The sequence below is a fragment of the Hyla sarda genome, chromosome 1 (assembly GCF_029499605.1).
Source record: "Hyla sarda isolate aHylSar1 chromosome 1, aHylSar1.hap1, whole genome shotgun sequence".
NCBI classification, from domain to species: domain Eukaryota; kingdom Metazoa; phylum Chordata; class Amphibia; order Anura; family Hylidae; genus Hyla; species Hyla sarda.
The window spans coordinates 137,586,490-137,603,897 of NC_079189.1; the positions used below are offsets into that span (position 1 = coordinate 137,586,490).

General features: G+C 41.1%; 1 protein-coding gene across 6 annotated transcripts in view; it reads left to right on the forward strand.

Moving 5' to 3' along the window:
- Positions 1-17,408, forward strand: part of CTSO (cathepsin O) — a 41,248-nt gene that overhangs the window by 4,868 nt on the left and 18,972 nt on the right. For 3 of the 6 annotated variants that reach the window (XR_008889580.1, XM_056562055.1, XM_056562046.1), the window contains exons 2-7: positions 1,292-1,397; positions 2,022-2,155; positions 3,640-3,807; positions 4,007-4,128; positions 14,721-14,884; positions 16,665-16,757. Coding sequence is in view for 4 of the 6 variants with exons in the window: in XM_056562055.1 (XP_056418030.1) it covers positions 1,292-1,397; positions 2,022-2,155; positions 3,640-3,807; positions 4,007-4,128; positions 14,721-14,884; positions 16,665-16,757 (787 nt within the window). In the remaining 2 variants the exon portion in view is untranslated. The remainder of the gene's footprint in view (positions 1-1,291; positions 1,398-2,021; positions 2,156-3,639; positions 3,808-4,006; positions 4,129-14,720; positions 14,885-16,664; positions 16,758-17,408) is intronic. The other 3 variants (XR_008889582.1, XM_056562068.1, XM_056562060.1) reach the window with 1 other exon arrangement.

Below are 17,408 nucleotides of genomic sequence, written 5' to 3' on the forward strand. Positions count from 1 at the left end.
GGTCCGGTGACTGTGGAGGCCAGGTAATCTGGCACCGCACCCCATCACTCTCCTTCTTGGTCAAATAGCCCTTACACAGCCTGGAGGTGTGTTTGGGGTCATTGTCCTGTAAAAAAAATAAATGATGGTCCAACTAAATGCAAACCGGATGGAATAGCATGCCACTGCAAGATGCTGTGGTAGACATGCTGGTTCAGTATGCCTTCAATTTTGAATGAATCTCCAACAGTGTCACCATTAAAGCACCCCCACACCATCACACCTCCTCCTCCACACCAGCACACCTGTGAAGTGAAAACCATTTCAGGTTACTATCTCTTGAAGCTCATCAAGAGAATGCCAAGAGTGTGCAAAGCAGTAATCAAAGCAAAAGGTGGCTACTTTGAAGAACCTAGAATATGACATATTTTCAGTTTTTTCACACTTTTTTGTTATGTATATAATTCCACATGTGTTAATTCATAGTTTTAATGCCTTCAATGTGAATCTACAATTTTCATACTCATGAAAATAAAGAAAACTCTGAATGAGAAGGTGTGTCCAAACTTTTAGTCTGTACTGTGTGTGTGTGTGTGTATATATATATATATATATATATATATATATATTATATATAGATATATATTTATTATTACTTATTTTACTTCTATACAACAGCTCCCCTAGTGTCTGCCCTGTCAAGCACAAGATGCAGTAGCAGGTTTAGGACACTAGGGAAAGCTGTTGTACAACTAAACAGCTCATTTACAAAAATAAAGTAATAATAATTTCTGCTCTCGCTTCACCCGGAAGTGAAGCATGCAGGGGGGCACAGCTGCGGGAGCTCGGGACCGGCAAGGGACATCGAGGAAGGGGGACGGGACATCGGGGAAGGGGGACAGGACACTGGGGACACTTAGCAGAGCAGTGTGTGTGTGTCCTGATCCCCACTGCTCTGCTCAGGATTTTCATTGCGAAATGCTGCCATCGGCTAGTCAGATTTGACTAGCTGATAGTAGCGATCGCGGTGAGGGGGGGACAAAACCTGCCCAGGTCCCGAGGCAAGATGTCTGGCTATTAGTAATAGCCACCATCTTACCGGGCACGGCAGGATGCCGCGAGTAGTATGCCAGTATCTGCATGACATACATGTACGTCATAGATCGGGAAAACGTACATGTATGTCATGGGTCGGGAAGGGGTTAGATATATGTATAAGCTTTATTTTCTCCAATAAGTATGTCTACTTTTGATTTGATCTTTATATGTGTCAGACTGTAGATACAATGTAATTTGAGTATTTCTCTTCTAGAAAAGCCTGGAGAGACATTGGATTCTTAATGCTGATACAAATGATACCGCTGGCGCATTTTATGGAATTAATCTGTTTTCTGATCTGTCGGTTGAAGAATTTACAAGTAAGTTATTACATTCTGATGAGAAACAATGTGATTTCCATCTAATAACTGATGATACATTAGGCTCTGTTCACATTCTGTTGGAGCTTTTTTATTTGTGTTCTATTTGTGAGAAATAATAGTGCTATCATTAGAGGGTTTGCTGCAGATCTTAAAGGGGTACTCTGCTGCTAGACATATTATCCCCTATCCAAAGGATAGGGGATAAGATGTCTAATCACGGGGGGTTCCGCTGCTGGGGCCCCCAGCAATCTCCCGCAGCACCCGGCGTTCTAAACAAAAGCCGGGTTCCTGTGGCAGTGGTCGTGACATCACAGCCATGCCCCTTGTGATGTCACGCCATGCCCCCTCCATTCATGTCTATGGGAGGGGGCGTGTCGGCCGACACGCCCCCTCCCATAGACATGAATGGAGGGGTGTGGCGGGATGTCACCATCACTGCCTCCGGCTCTGAGCGTTCTGAACAAAATGTTCAGAATGCTGGAGCACTGGAGTACCCCTTTAAGTCATTCTTCATAGAAGTGAAAGGAATTCTGGAAAATTTGTAAATTGTTTTACCTTATGATTTATAGATTTTCATATATTGTGGCGTTACTTTTAATCTAGTCTATTTTTTCAATGCAGACACCTTCTTGAGGAGTTACCCTTTAAAAAGCCTGGATTATTATGTGCCTTATACTAAAGGAGAAAAAACGTTACCCTTGCGCTTCGATTGGAGAGATAAACAGCTGGTGACAGAAGTGAAGAACCAGCTGGATGTAAGATACATAGACACATAGGGGGACATTTATCAAGGTATTTAGAGCCTTTTATTTTTGCTTACTCCGGAAAGACACAAAGTCGCATGGGCACCTAAGCACTTTTTTGTTCAACTTTTGTGGGTAAGCTACAGCTACAAACAGTCTCACCTAAGCAAATTTCAGTTTTCACTTTGCAGTGGTCACAAATTTATGATGAGCGAAAGTTGCACGTAGGCAAAAAGAAGTTGCAAGTCTGCTTCAGCTCTGACCTTGAGTACAAAACTCCCGTATGTGAGAAAATGTAAAAAGTCACAAAAAAAGTCTCACAAAAGTCTCAACTACGACTTTTTTGTTTTGCTTATGTGATAGTATGATAAATATGTAGCACATAAGCAAAATGAAAGCAAAAAAAAAAAAAAAATGCCTTCAGAACTTGCTTACCAAAGCTACAATAATTAATGTCCCCATAGAGAATTGAAGGACTTATCGAAGGCTAAAAGTTATCTCCTATACACAGGTAGGAGATAACTAACTGAATGGCTGGGGTCTGACCCATGGGACTCCTACTGATCATGGGAGTAAAGGTCTTTTGTACTGTGAGCAAGTGGAACATTAGCTGGAAAGCAGCAGTGGCCAAGCATCACAATAGAGGACAGAGTCTGGCACTGTCACCATGTATATCCCGATCCCATCCTAACGAAGGATGCATAAGGTTTGGAGGTAGAGTGCACGTAATGGCTGCTGGCGGTGCTACATGTGTGAAATACAAGGCAGATAAAAGCTTCATAATAACAAGAGGCCTGACGATGCACCTAAGGGTGCAAAACGTTCCGTGGCCCGACACCTGACCCCCCCCCCCCTAGTTTCCCCCTACTGCCTCCTTGCTCGTCCACCGACTTGCTTGCCAGCCGACCGGTTGAGTGTTCCATTACTCTTCTTATTGTGAAGTTTTCACAGTGCTCACTGCTGACACCTCTTTCCATTTTAGGAATTGTCCAGAGCAGTATAGGTTTTCTATGGGGATTTGCTCCTACTCTGGTCAGTTCCTAAAATGGACAGAGGTATCAGCAGAGAGCACTGTGCTCAGGCAGAAAGGAAATTCTGGCATTTCCAGCATGTCATTGCAGCACTAATAAGCTGTGAGTAGCAGAAACCATTGGAACAGCTGTGGTGACCTATAAATTATCTTATTATTTTGATGTCAGTGCAAGCCCTTCTAAATATATTTTCTGAAAACCCCTCTAATAAATTGCAAACATATTTATCAAAAGTAAATAGAGGCTAGCAGCCTTTAGGCCTATGGACACTACAGAACCACATTGCCGCCAATAGTAGCGGCACTTAATGTCTGCCTGGACATTGGCAACAATTCCGCCTGCGCCTGCTGCATACAGTCTTTTATCTGGAATTTCCGGAGAGTGTGTGGGGCCTAAAACTAAGGATTTTTCCACTTTTTTTTACATCTGGAAAAATCTCAAGATAATTTATCTGTTTATTTTTAGTGTGGTGCTTGCTGGGCCTTCAGTATAGTTGGTGCTATAGAGTCTGTTCACGCCATCAAAGGAAACCAACTTGAAGACCTCAGCGTACAGCAGGTCATTGACTGTTCGGACTCGGATAGAGGCTGCAATGGCGGATCCACAGACAGCGCTCTGAATTGGCTGAGTGAGGTTGTTACATTTTAGATGTACAATGAAGTTATTAGACATATATTCAACATACATTAGTATTTAATTGTACTGTATCTGAATTTAAATGTAATTTCCATTTTCATTATAAGGCTGTTGTATTCCTGAGTATTCCTTAGAAAAATATTGAAACAACTTTTAAGTAAGCTTTTATAACAAATTATATATATTTTTTTCCTAGTCTCATACAAAACTTGTAAGGGCCTCAGAATATCCATTTAAAGCGAAAACTGGAACATGTCATTATTTTCCTCTGACAAAATACGGGGTTTCTATAAAGGGATATAAAGCTTATGACTTCAGGTAAAAATTCTTTTTTTACTTTAGAAATCTGTTAAACATTTTGAAGTAAAAGGGCACTCCGATGGAAAATACTGGTGCCAGAAACTTATACAGATTTGTAATTGACTTCTATTTAAAAATTCTAATCCTTCCAGTATTTATCAGCTGCTGTATGCTCCACAGGAAGTTCTTTTCTTTTTTAATTTCTTTTCAGTCTGACCACAGTGCTCTCTGCTGACACCTCTGTCCATTTTAGGAACTGTCCAGAGTACAAGAAAATCCCTATAGCAAACCTCTCCTGCTCTGGACAGTTCCTGACACGGACAGAGGTGACAACAGCGAGCACTGGTCAGACAGTAAAGAAATTCAAAAAGAAAAGAACGTCCTCTGTAGTATACAGTAGCTGATAAGTACTGGAAGGATTAAGATGTTTAAATAGAAGCAATTTAAAAATCTGTTTAAAGTTTCTGGCACCAGTTGATTTTATAAAAATTGTTTTCCACCGGAGTACCCCTTTAAAACTACAATTGTGAAAGAAAATAATTCTGTCACATTAAGGGTATGGTTAATTAGGGTTAAGGGAGAGTGCCATATTTTGGTGCATATTCGATGCTGCGTATTTTCCTAGCCACTTAAGTCAAAGGGAAGCAAAATACGCAGATCATTTTGCTACCTATTGACGTTAATGGGTAGGAAAATATGCAGCAGCAAATACAGCATGTGTAACCCTACCCTTAAAGGGGTTCTCTGGAGAAAAAAGAACTGGTGCCAGAAAGTCATACAAATTTGTAAATGACCAAAGAAAAACAAACAAGCAAAACCCTCAAGCACTCTAGTACTTATCAGCTGCTCTATACCCTGAAGTCATGTAGTCTTTCCAGTCAGACACAGTGCTCTTTGCTGCTAACTCTGTCTGTGTCAAGAACTGTCCAGAGCAGAGTAGGTTTGCCATAAGGGATTTTTTTCCGCCTTGGACAGTTTTTGATATGAACAGAGGTGACAGCAGAGAGCAGTATCCCTGACTGGAAAGAACCACACAACTTCCTCTGTAGTATACAGCAGCTGATAAGTATTGGAAGGCCTAAGATTTTTTAATAAAAGTAATTTACAAATCTGTAGAAGTTTCTGGCACCATTTGGTCTGAAAGAAAAAAAAAATTTCTCCGAAGTACCCCTTTAAATATGGATTATATGTAACTTTTTGTTTTCTGCAGAATTGTTTTGTGTTGTGTTATGACATCTGCAGCAACATGCAGTTACAGTTTTATGTTGAACAACATCTAGGCATATTTCTTAGTAAACATGAGGTTTGTATTCAGACCCATCAGTGCAGTTTGAGCAAGATTGCAACAAAAAGAGAATGTACATACAATGGGGGGGGGGGGGATATATCAAAACCTGTGTAGAGGAAAAGCTCTCCAGTTGCCCATAGCAATCAATCATATTGCTTCACGCCCCCGCCCCCGTGTGACATCACACCCCGCCCCTCAATACAAGTCTATGGTAGGGGACATTGCATTGAGGGGCGGGGTGTGACGTCACATGGGGCGGAGTCGTGACGTCGCAATCTTCCGTCCCAGTGGTCGAGATGGACTCAGCCTGAGGACCTCCAGCGGTTCCGAAAGCTGCTACAGGTGGCTGCTGCATGGTAGATCCAGGGGGTCCCCAGCAGCGGGACCCCGGCGATCGGATAAGATGTCTAGGGGTGGATTACCCCTTTAAAAAGAAGCAAACTGGTTGCTATGGGCAACTGATCTGCTTTTCCTCTGCAGAGGTTTTATTAAATCTCCCCCTTTGTGATAATGGGATCTGCTATACCATTGCTGCTGTGTACACTGCACTCGGAAAGTCTTTAGACCCTTCCACATTTTTTTCACATTTTGTTGTGTTGCAGCCTTACGTTTAAAAAAAAACAAAAAAAAACTCGCCTTTGGCGAGTTGCTTTTAACGTACTGTCACCACCTTTTCACCTTTTGGTTTACATGTTTTAGTCCGGAACAGTAAAAGTTATGTTTTAATTATATCCAATCGGTGAGCTGGATCCTTCCTCTTTTCGCTTCTTAGCCAATCATAGCTTATCTTACACTGAACTGCTGTGGGCTGTGTGTAGCAGAGTGAGGGAGGAAGTTCTCCCCTGTATGGCTTCAGATGATGTCACACCTGCTGGGGAACACCCCTTCCCAGTCTGTGAATCTGACTGTGACTGAGCAGAAAATACAGAGGAATATCAAGATAGAAAACAAATAATAAAAATAAATGCAGGGGGTGGTTTATCATGTTGGGGGCACTGAACTGGGAGGATTATAAAATTTAACAAGATCATGAAAGGTACTCTTTAAGGTCACTCCAGACACAATCCCTCATCTGTGGGAGGGAGTGGGAGATGCAGGAGTAGAGCACTCATGTATCTCTGGCTCTCACATAGACAGTGCCTGGAGGGGACGTGTCGACCACCACCGCTCCATCCTTGAGGATAGCTGCTGTTCTGAACACAAATCTTCGGTGGCGGGCAGGAGATTGTGGGGGTCCTAGCGGTTTGACCCAGACACGTATTCCCTGTCCTGTCGATAGGGGTTAAAGGGGTTATCAACCATAAGGTGATTTCAAATATAGCAGTGTGATCCCAGCTCTTCACCTCTAACGCCAATGCGCCCGGACTGGCACAGGCTTTGCCAGAAACAGGAACTTGAAGAAATGTGAATGTCCAGCACAATATAGAGCACACGTAGCAGTTTGATAAAAACCTCAGTACATGGACATGGCGGGTACAGGTGACGCGTTTCGGCCCACCTAATGAGCCTTAGTCACAAGGCTCATTAGGTGGGCCGAAACATGTCACCTGTACCGCCCTGTCCGTGTACTGAGGTTTTTATCAATAAACTGCTACGTTGGATCTATATTGCGCTGGACATTCACATTTCCATTTCCAACTACACATCCCACAGTTCCATGCTTGAAAGTTTGAGGTCACTTTCCTTCCTCCCACACATCAGCCACCTCACCCATTGAAACACAGTGTTTTCTAACCAGGGGGCATACATCTGTTTCAAAATTAAAGAAGCAGGACAGGCTTCCTCTGATCACCTGTCTAGTGATGTCAGGTCTCGACGCCCTGTAACCTGGAAAATCCCGAGACATGAGTAATTTTGTATGCTGTTAAAAATAAATATTGGGGCAATAATCACAGAAGAATTATGAGATGACCATCACACACAGGTATAGACACTATATTATGAACTACACTAACTTTACAGTAGCATAGTCAAATAAATTGCTTCTATTTAAATAATCTTAATCCTTCCAGTACTTATCAGTTGCTGTATACTACAGATTAAGTTGAGTTGTTCTTTTCTGTATGACCACAGTGCTCTCTCTTGACACCTCTGTCCATGTCAGGAACTGTCCAGAGCAGAAGAGATTTGCTATGGGGATTTGGTCCTGCTCTGGACAGTTCCTGAGACAGACAGATGTGTCAGCAGAGAGCACTGTGGTCAGACAGACAAGAACAACTTCCTCTTTAGTATACAGCAGCTGATAAGTACTAGAAAGATTAAGATTTTTTATACAAACCTGTTTAACTTTCTGGAGCCAGTTCATATGAAGAAAAAAAAAATCCACATAATTATACCTTAAAGTTTTTCACAGTCATTCAAAACCTCCAGCCAAATACTGAAGATTAAAGGGGTACTCCACATTTTTTTTTGTAATCAACTGGTGCGAGAAAGTTAAACAGATTTGTAAATTACTTCTATTAAAAAAGCTTAATCCTTCTAGTACTTATCAGCTGCTGTTATGATTCACAGGAAGTTCTTTTCTTTTTGAATTTCCTTTTTGCCCGACCACAAAGGAACTGTCCAGAGTAGGAGCAAATCCCCATAGAAAACCTCTCCTGCTCTGGACATTTCCTTAAATGGACAGAAGTGTCAGCAGAGAGCACTGTGGTTAGGCAGAAAGGAAAAAAGAAATTAACTTCCTCTGTAGTATACAGCAGCTAATAAGTATTGGAAGGATTAAGATTTTTTAATAGAAGCAATTTACAAATCTGTTTAAAGGGGTACTCCGGAGCTAAGACTTATTATCCCCTATCCAAAGGATAGGGGATAAGATGCCTGATTGCGGGGGGGGTCCCGCTGCTGGGGACCCCCGTGATCTTGCACGCAGCACCCTGTTAGAATCAGTCCCCGGAGCGTGTTTGCTCCGCTTCTGATTACTGGCGATCACGGTGACGGAGCATTGTGACTTCAAGGCTCTACCCCTGTGTGAAAAATGTCACGCCCCCTCCCATAGGCTTGCATTTAGGGGGCGGAGCCGTGACATCACAATGCTCCGTCCCCGTGTGACAGCTCCGTCCCCGTGTGGGGATGGAGCATTGTGACGTCACGGCTATGCCCCCGTGTGACAGCTGTCACGCCCCCTCCCATAGGCTTGCATTTAGGGGGCGGAGCGTGATGTCACATGTGGGTGGAGCCGTTAAGTCACAATGCTCCGTCCCCGTGATCGCCAGTAATCAGATGTGGAGCGAACACGCTCCGGGGACTGATTCTAACGGGGTGCTGCGTGGGACCCCCGCGATCAGGCATCTTATCCCCTATCCTTTGCATAGGGGATAAGATGTCTTAGCGCCAGAGTACCCCTTTAACTTTTTGGCACCAGTTGATTTAAAAAAAAAAAAATGTTTTCCAAGTGGAGTACCCCTTTAACCCACTCAAAATGCTGTATGCTGAAGATTAAAGATATAGTTGCTTAACATCTGGCATTGCGCCAGGGTAGCCTTGACAGGTGGTACAGCCATTGTGGCATTAGTACACTGGCTTGGAGTACATGATGGCCAGAGGTCTTTAATCAGGGCCTGGAGATATTTGAGATAAAGCACCATAAAGTAATGCTGTACAGATGGCAGCGGGAGTCAAATCCTAGTCTGCCAAATCCTACTCTGCCCCTGACTGCATTTAATCAAGAAAAGTGTGATTTATAGCTTTGTTGCTTTTATACTTTTAGGAATGAATAGAAAAATCTAGAAAGCGAAGGACAGAGATTATTTGTTTTTGAGATAAAGATAAAAGGAACTATTATTTCCTAGTAAAATTCAAAAATCTGATACATTTTTTTAGTTGTAGTCAATGCACCCTTTTTTTTTTTTTATAGTTCTTTGGTTTAAGACTGACTCTTTATTACATGTCAATGTTTTTTATACCTTTTCTACATACTCTATAAGTTTGCACCAGGCTCTTAAATTGGCCTTACCAAAAGGATAAAGGAAAAGGTTACCGTCCTCAAGCTAGATTCTGTATGAGAAGTGTAGGAATTTAATGAAAAAGAAAAAATAAAAGATACCAAGAGAGAGATATTTGAATAATGATTGGGTTTATTAATAAAATGTGTGTGTGTGTGTATGTGTATATATATATATATATATATATATATATATATATATATATATATGTATATAAAATCATGCTATATTACATTAATATGCGCTGACTTGTTAGCTTATACGCTATGGAGTTATATGCTTCTACCGCAAAAGAAAAACATATGCTGCTTGATAGCAGTAGGTATATATGTTTAAAGGGGTACTCCGGTGAAAACCTTTTTTCTTTTAAATCAACTGGTGGCAGAAAGTTAAACATATTTGTAAATTAAAATTACTTCTATTAGAAAATCTTAATCCTTCCAGTACTTATTAGCTGCTGAATGCTACAGAGGAAATTTCTTTCTTTTTGGAAAACTGATGGCATCACGAGCACAGTGCTCTCTGCTGACATCTCTGTCCATTTTAACAACCATGCATAGCAGATGTATGTTAAGGGCAGCATGGTGGCTCAGTGGTTAGCACTGCTGCCTTGCAGTGCTGGGGACTTGGGTTCAAATCCGACTAAGACCAACAATACATAAAGCAGTATTATTATAAAAACATCAGCAGAGCACAGTGGTTGTGATGTCATCAGAGAGCATTCCAAAAAGAAAATAATTTCCTCTGTAGTATTCAACAGCTAATAAGTACAGGAAGGATTACGATTTTTTTAATAGAAGTAATTTACAAATATGTTTAACTTTCTGCCACCAGTTGATTTAAAAGAAAAAAGGTTTTCACCAGAGTACCCCTTTAAGGCAGACAATATTGCAAATTGCGCATTTATAGAATACAGTGATCCCTCAACTTACAATGGCCTCAACATACAATAGTTTCAACATACAATGGTCTTTTCTGGAACATTGTAACTTGAAACCAGACTCAACATACAATGCTACAGACGGTCCACATTTGCGAAACATGTCAATAGCTGGAAAAACCAACCAATCGGAATGGGCATTCACTGGTAAAACCCCTGTATTACTGAAGTGCATGCACTGAATCCTTGTCTGGTAGCGCCCCCTACAGTACAGGGAGGTATTACATGTTCTGTATTCTTTACCTGCTCCCGGGTTAGCTGCTCCTTTGGACACCAGGTGATTGCGGCTCCATGTTACTATTTTAGGACACTGTGTGTACTGTACAGGACCCTGAAGAAGCTCCTGTCCTCTACATAGACAGTGATTTACAGCTTCCAGCAGATCTTTATTACTTTTATATGTAAGGACTTGCTTTATCTCTATTAGTTATCTACTTATTTTTCTTTAATCATCACTTTTTCCTATTTTTTTGGATGACATTTTGGTGTCTTCACCAATTACCAGGTTTCCATAGAGTTATGGTCTCAACATACAATGGCTTCAGCATACAATGGTCGTCCTGGAACCAATTAATATTGTAACTTGAGGGACCACTGTATATCTTATTTTGGCCACATGAGAAAAAATGTTTGTCAACGGGGTAAAGTCATATGGCGCTATGTGCCATCCTGGAGGTCCTGTACAATGAGAATTAGGTATATACCTTGAGTGAAGGCTGATGCTATATGGTATCGGTGCTATGTGCCGCTCCTTGTTGCTGTAGGAAAGCAGTGTTAATTGCAGTTTGTAGGTGTGCACTGCACGAGCTGCTCACCCTCGTTGTCCGGCTAGCGGCAGTACGGTCATGGCAGGCCTGGGGAGGGAGAGGTCAGATGATGCAGGTCAGATGGTGCACGTCCGTTGCTGAAGTTGGTAGTTAGTGATGACGTAATGATTGGCGGTTTTCCCACTGGCTTGTGGAGCGCATTCGATATGGTATTGTATATGCGGCTAAGATGCTTGATGGGGTAATATATCTTATTATATGATTGTTCAAATTGGTGCTGTACAGAAAATGTGGACTGGAACAGAAAAGCAGAAGTGGACCAGAAAAGTTCAGGATCAAAATTTTCTCTCAATACATGTAAACAGTGGTGGAAAATTAGAGTGTATATATATATATATATATATATATATATAACATAATGAATTGATAATAAAAATGAAAATAATAATAGATGTAATAGAAATGATGGACGGTTTGGAATAGGAAGGTGGTGACAAATATGTACACATATATATATACATATACATACATATACACATATATATACATGGTGACTGAAACATAAAGAATGTAATAATGCCTGTTATGCGATATAATGTAATCAAATACAGTGAAGAAGACATTTGGGACTGAATTATGAAGTATATATGTAGAATATATGGATAGTATACTAAAAATCAAAATAAAAAATATATAAAAAAAATATATAAAATACAAATGGGTTGGAATAGAAGTTCATGTCAAAATGTATAACAAATATGTAATGACAATGCGAATATTATGAAAATAATAGAATAATAGAATAGAAATATATAAAAAAAAAAAAAAATATATATATGAAATGGGTTGGAATGAAAGTTCATGTCAAAATGTGTATTTATTGATTGGGCATTCTGACTGAAGGTTGCCAAGCCTATTAGAGGTGTCTTATTTTTGGTTTATTTGTAAATTAATAAATAAATAAACAAATTATATAAAAAAATAAATAAATAAAAACAAAATGATAACCCTACGTGTAGCTGGAGTACAGGAGAGGGTAGACCTACGTGCGGGAGGGGTTTAGGCACTGGTTACAGTCTGGCTCTGACTCCTCATGCTGATGGAGGTCTGCCTCCTGCTAAACTAACCCATAATATGAATAATCAACCCCTTCTTTAAAGGGTACCTGTCAGAACCCCCCCCCCCCCCAAAAAAAAAAAAAGAAATAATAATAATAATAATATGTTACTCAGTACCTAATCCTGACCATGTACATCTAATTTTTATGTCTCTATCACCTACCATAAATACTTGAGTATTAGCCGTTCCGAATATAAGCCGATGCCCTAATTTCACCCCAAAAACCTAGGAAAAAAACGTGACTATAACCCTAGGGTGGGAAATACATTATCCCCCATGTCATCATCCAGACCCCCGTCATTAACACTCCCGTCATCATCACCCTGTCATTATCACCCTGTCATCATCACCCTGTCATCATCACCCTGTCATCATCACCCTGTCATTATCCCCCTCATCATCATCCCCCTCGTCATCATCCCACTCGTCATCATCCCCCTCGTCATCATCCCACCCCTTCATCATCACCCCCTGTCAAACCCTTTGTCATCATCCAGATCCCCCTTTTGTTTTCTACTCACCCCCCTAGTTGTTGCTTTCTCGGTGGGAAGGAAGGGTGAGCTGGTCCGGGCCGTCAATCTTCGGCCATCTATGCTGCAGGGACCGTCCGGTGGGGAGGGTTAGTCGTTCCGGGCTGTCCATCTTCACCGGGAGGCCCTCTTCTCTGCTCTGGGCCGGCCACGGACTAGTGAAGTTGCGTTGACGATGACGCGCAGGGACATCCGTGCGCAGCAGATGTCCGTGACCTCCCTGCGCATTTACATCCCTGCGCGGTGGCATCAATGCAGCTAGTACAGGGCCGACCCGGAGCAGAGAAGAGGGCCTCCCGGTGAAGATGGACAGCCCGGAACGACTAACCCTCCCCACCGGACGGTCCCTTGAGCATAGATGGCCGAAGATGGATGGCCTGGCCCATCCCCTCACAGCTAAGCCAGAATTTATTATAAAAATACCTCTTTTCATTAGATCACAGTGTTGGTGTGTCTGCTCATGCACCCTTGTCCATGACTCATCCCTTGTCTATGACTCATGGACAGGCTCATGCTGCTGCAGGACTAGTTTGTGTCCCAGTATGTATAGGACCCCTAGTGGTGGGATTTTTAGGAGCCGTTTTGTTATTAAAAATTCAAAATTTTTTAAACAACCATATTACAAAAGGTCTTTAATTTTCATCAGTAACAGCAAGTTTTGGGATTTGACAGTGCCCATTTAAGGCTAGACAAAACAGACACATGTTTTTTTTGGTGTTTTCTTGGCCTGAAAAATGCCACTAAAAAACTGCCCGCCACTTTTTTCTCCTCCACGATGCAGTCGTTCCCCCCCAAAATATCATAGTGTTCTTATGTGGCTTTTTCCACATTTCAACTCATGTGATGAAAAATTGGTGGTGGGGGTAATCAACCTATAGAGGTCTATTGAAGGAAGAACTGCATAATTTCTTGGAAAAAAAAAACCACCATGCTACTAAAGGGTGAAAAATTTTTGAAATAAAAATGCCATGTAGGTGTTTCCCTTTTGACTCCCAGCTAATATTTGGCTGCACTTTTTTTTTTTAATCTAAAACATTTATAAATATATGAAGTAATGATATATCATAAATATTTGCTATTTTTTTTTATTTAACTAATTTTTAAAATTCTTCTGTGTACAGGTATTATTATTACATACTTTTTATGGCTCCCCCTGCTGTTTTACTGATTTCCTTTAATGTCCACCTAGTGCTTCCAGTACTGGTGAGAAGAAGCTGCTTCTAGTGCATAGATGATTTTTGTTTGACAAGAATCTCTTCCCCACCCATTTTTATGTTGGGCCGACATTGGGACTCAAAATGGGATCAGAAGAACACCAAGAACACCATTTAACAGCAGTATCTAGACCGGAGCATCTCATGCTATTCTAATAAAACATTTTTCTATGTAATATTTAAAGGGATTGTCCAACAAAATAAAGTGTGTGTGTTTAGGCTGAGGCAAGGCCAAAAGCTATTTAAAAAAAACTAACAAAAACTTTTACTCATCTGCCCCTATTGTTTTTATTTTTACGCAAATCCCTGTCCAAAAAATGCTTTATTCTGCCTGACAACCCCTTTATTCATTGGGCACCCCTTTTATAGTTGCTTGGCCTTTTGGTCCTGGTAGAGTCTATCATGCCATCTTTCATCCAATGCCTTTGCCTGTTAAACTGATATATAAGATGAGTGATTTTTTATCTATGGCTGGCCAACAATTGCAGCACCACAATAACCAGGATGTCATGATAGCACAATTGTAGTTTGGTAGAGCCAAAATCTGAAGAACACTGCCTTGTCTTAAAGGGGTACTCCGCGCCTAGACATCTTATCCCCTATCCGCTGCAGCCTAGATCCCGGGGGTCCCCAGCAGCGGGACCCCCGTGATCTGACATCTTATCCCCTATCCAAAGGATAGGGGATAAGATGTCTAGGGGCGGAGTACCCCTTTAATAGAAGTATTTTTGTACAATACAGTAGATGTTTGTTATGCTTTACAAAATATACATATTAGCTTTCTGTTTTTCACTGATATATTTTCCCTTAGTAACTGTGAAGAGGAAATGATGGACCTGCTGATAAGAGTTGGCCCATTGGCAGTCATAGTTGATGCAGTGAGCTGGCAGGATTATCTGGGAGGTATAATTCAGCATCATTGTTCCAGTGGACATTCCAATCATGCTGTCCTGGTGGTTGGTTTTGATAAATCAGGTAAGATGGACACACATCAGCTTTGCTGTCACTTTCTTAAAAATAAACCTGGGTAAAGGTCCACATACATTTTAAAGGGGTGGAAAACTTTTTTTTTTTTTTAATCAACTGGTGCCAGAAAGTTAAACAGATTTGTAAATTACTTCTGTTAAAAATTCCTTCCAGTACTTATTAGCTGCTGTATAATAATTTTTTTTTTTTTTTTTGGGGGGGGTGTCAAGATCACACCCGATCGGTCCAGCCAAGACGCTAGAGAGAGTGTGATGGTGCAAGGGTTAAAGCCGCCAGACCTCTGGGTATCCACTATTAGTCCCAGCAAGTCACCAAATTAACCCTTAGATAAACATGTTTCACCCGAGCTGCCTTCAGAAAGGTGAGCTCATATATTTAGAGATCAAAGACCAGAGCTGGTTAATTAAACATTTAATCTGATAAAAGGTATCACAGTGCTATGCATAAAAATTAACAAATGACATACAGGTATAAGAATATATATAAGAGTTTAGCAATCAAGTTCAGAAAAGTAAAAATGGAGTTCTTACAGCGTAATAGTATAGTAGTCCATGAGAGAGAGTCTCCAGCTGTTCCTAGGATGGTCTTGTCAGCTTGGGGCACAGATCCTAGCAACTGACTCTAGCATTGTTACATATTATATATCTCCTTTTTGGAGGGACTCCATTCCCCCCTCCCCTCTGGTCCCTCCGATGGGGTGTGGGGGGGGGGGGGGTGGCATCTCTTATCTCATATATGGGACCAGAGACCCCTTACATCCTGCCACTTCAAAGAAAACTCCTGACTTCAAAAGAGGAAAACAGCAGACAGGCCCCAATTGACTGCAATACACAAAAACAAACGATACACCGTCTGAATGACCCCTCACCCCCCAGGTCTTAGTTTATGCACAGATGCAATAGTAAAACACATGTATGATTTAATACTCAGGCCTGGGCCTGACAGGGGGCATTTCTTTTCTGTCAAGACCACAGTGCTCTCTGCTGACACCTCTGTTCATTTTAGGAACTGTTCAGAGCAACATATGTTTGCTATGGGGATTTGCTCCTGCTCTGGACAGTACCCCTTTAAGGTGTCCACACTGACTGACCGTCTAAAGTTTATGGGTTTTCTTGATTCTCCCAGACAAGTGATGTTGCCTCCATCAACTGCTGACCCTTTTTGCCCTACCAAAGCTGTCTCCAAGCAGCTTACCCCTCCTCTTTTCACAGAGAATACATGATTGTTCAGCCGAGTCCAACGTTTGTGTGTATGGGAAGATCAAAAGTGATAAATGTTGGCTGAACAAACTGACCAACGACGATTGAAGGTGCATAGCCACCTTAATACTTGGGTAGAGGAGGGTTTCATAGGTTAATGGCAGTACTATTGCAGCTTTGTAATGACTGCAGTTGTGGTGTCAGGCAGATTTTACCATCTCACATACAGGACTGTATATATAATAGAGAACAGGAACTGACCGCTGTACTTTCACACCTGTAAAGCATGTATTGTATGTCTGCAGTAAAGGGATTCTGCACTTAAAATGAATAAATCTAGAACTACCATTGTCTATTTTACTTAGTGCCAAAGAATGGTGTAATTGTCAAAATACAAGCTCCTATGAAATAACCTTTTCTTGTATCTTCCCTATCATCCTTTGCTGCCATAAATCTGTTTGTCATGACCACCATTATACATTGGACAGAATAGTTGCATTTTGAGTAGAGTGCTTTAAAGGTTTTTATTTTGCTTTTTGTTTATTATTTTGTTTTTATTTTGTTTACAGGGGACATCCCTTACTGGATAGTGAAGAATTCTTGGGGAACGTCTTGGGGTGTAGATGGATACGTGCATGTTAAAATGGGACAGAATTTATGTGGTGAGTTACCTATTAAAAAAAAAAAAGCTGTCAAGGATTAGAAAAAAGGGTCTGTTTTTTTTTTTTCCTAATTTCTCCAGAACATGTCCAGGTGTACTTGGTGCTTGATCAAATTCTAGTGAAAAATGACAATAAAATAACAATGTGCAGCTTTTTGCTCATGGGATCAGTCTTGTACAATACCTGCCTTCTCCTCCAGTGTGATGGTAACTGTGCTGTACTATCTAATACAGAGGAAGTCATAACACTTGGAAGGGGGACAGTACTTGGCTCTCAAAATACTGAAGCACAAGACGTTGGTATTTATTAAAGTTTAGAAAAATACCTAGACATTCTGTGCTAGTACTTGAGCCAGCACCATAGTGCACCTGTACATATAGGTTGCTTTTATTAAGTGACAGATGTGCTTTAATAACGTTATTATATAATAGACGTATTCTCTGCAGAGATGATCCTGAGTGTATTTTAGCAACCAATCCATGGTGAATGACACCCCGATCCTGTGTTTATCCTAGCAACCAATCCATGGTGAATGACACCCCGATCCTGAGTTTATCCTAGCAACCAATCCATGGTAAATGATACCTCAATCCCGGACATATCCTAGCAACCAATCCGTGGTAAAGGACACCCCAATCCTGAGTGGATCCT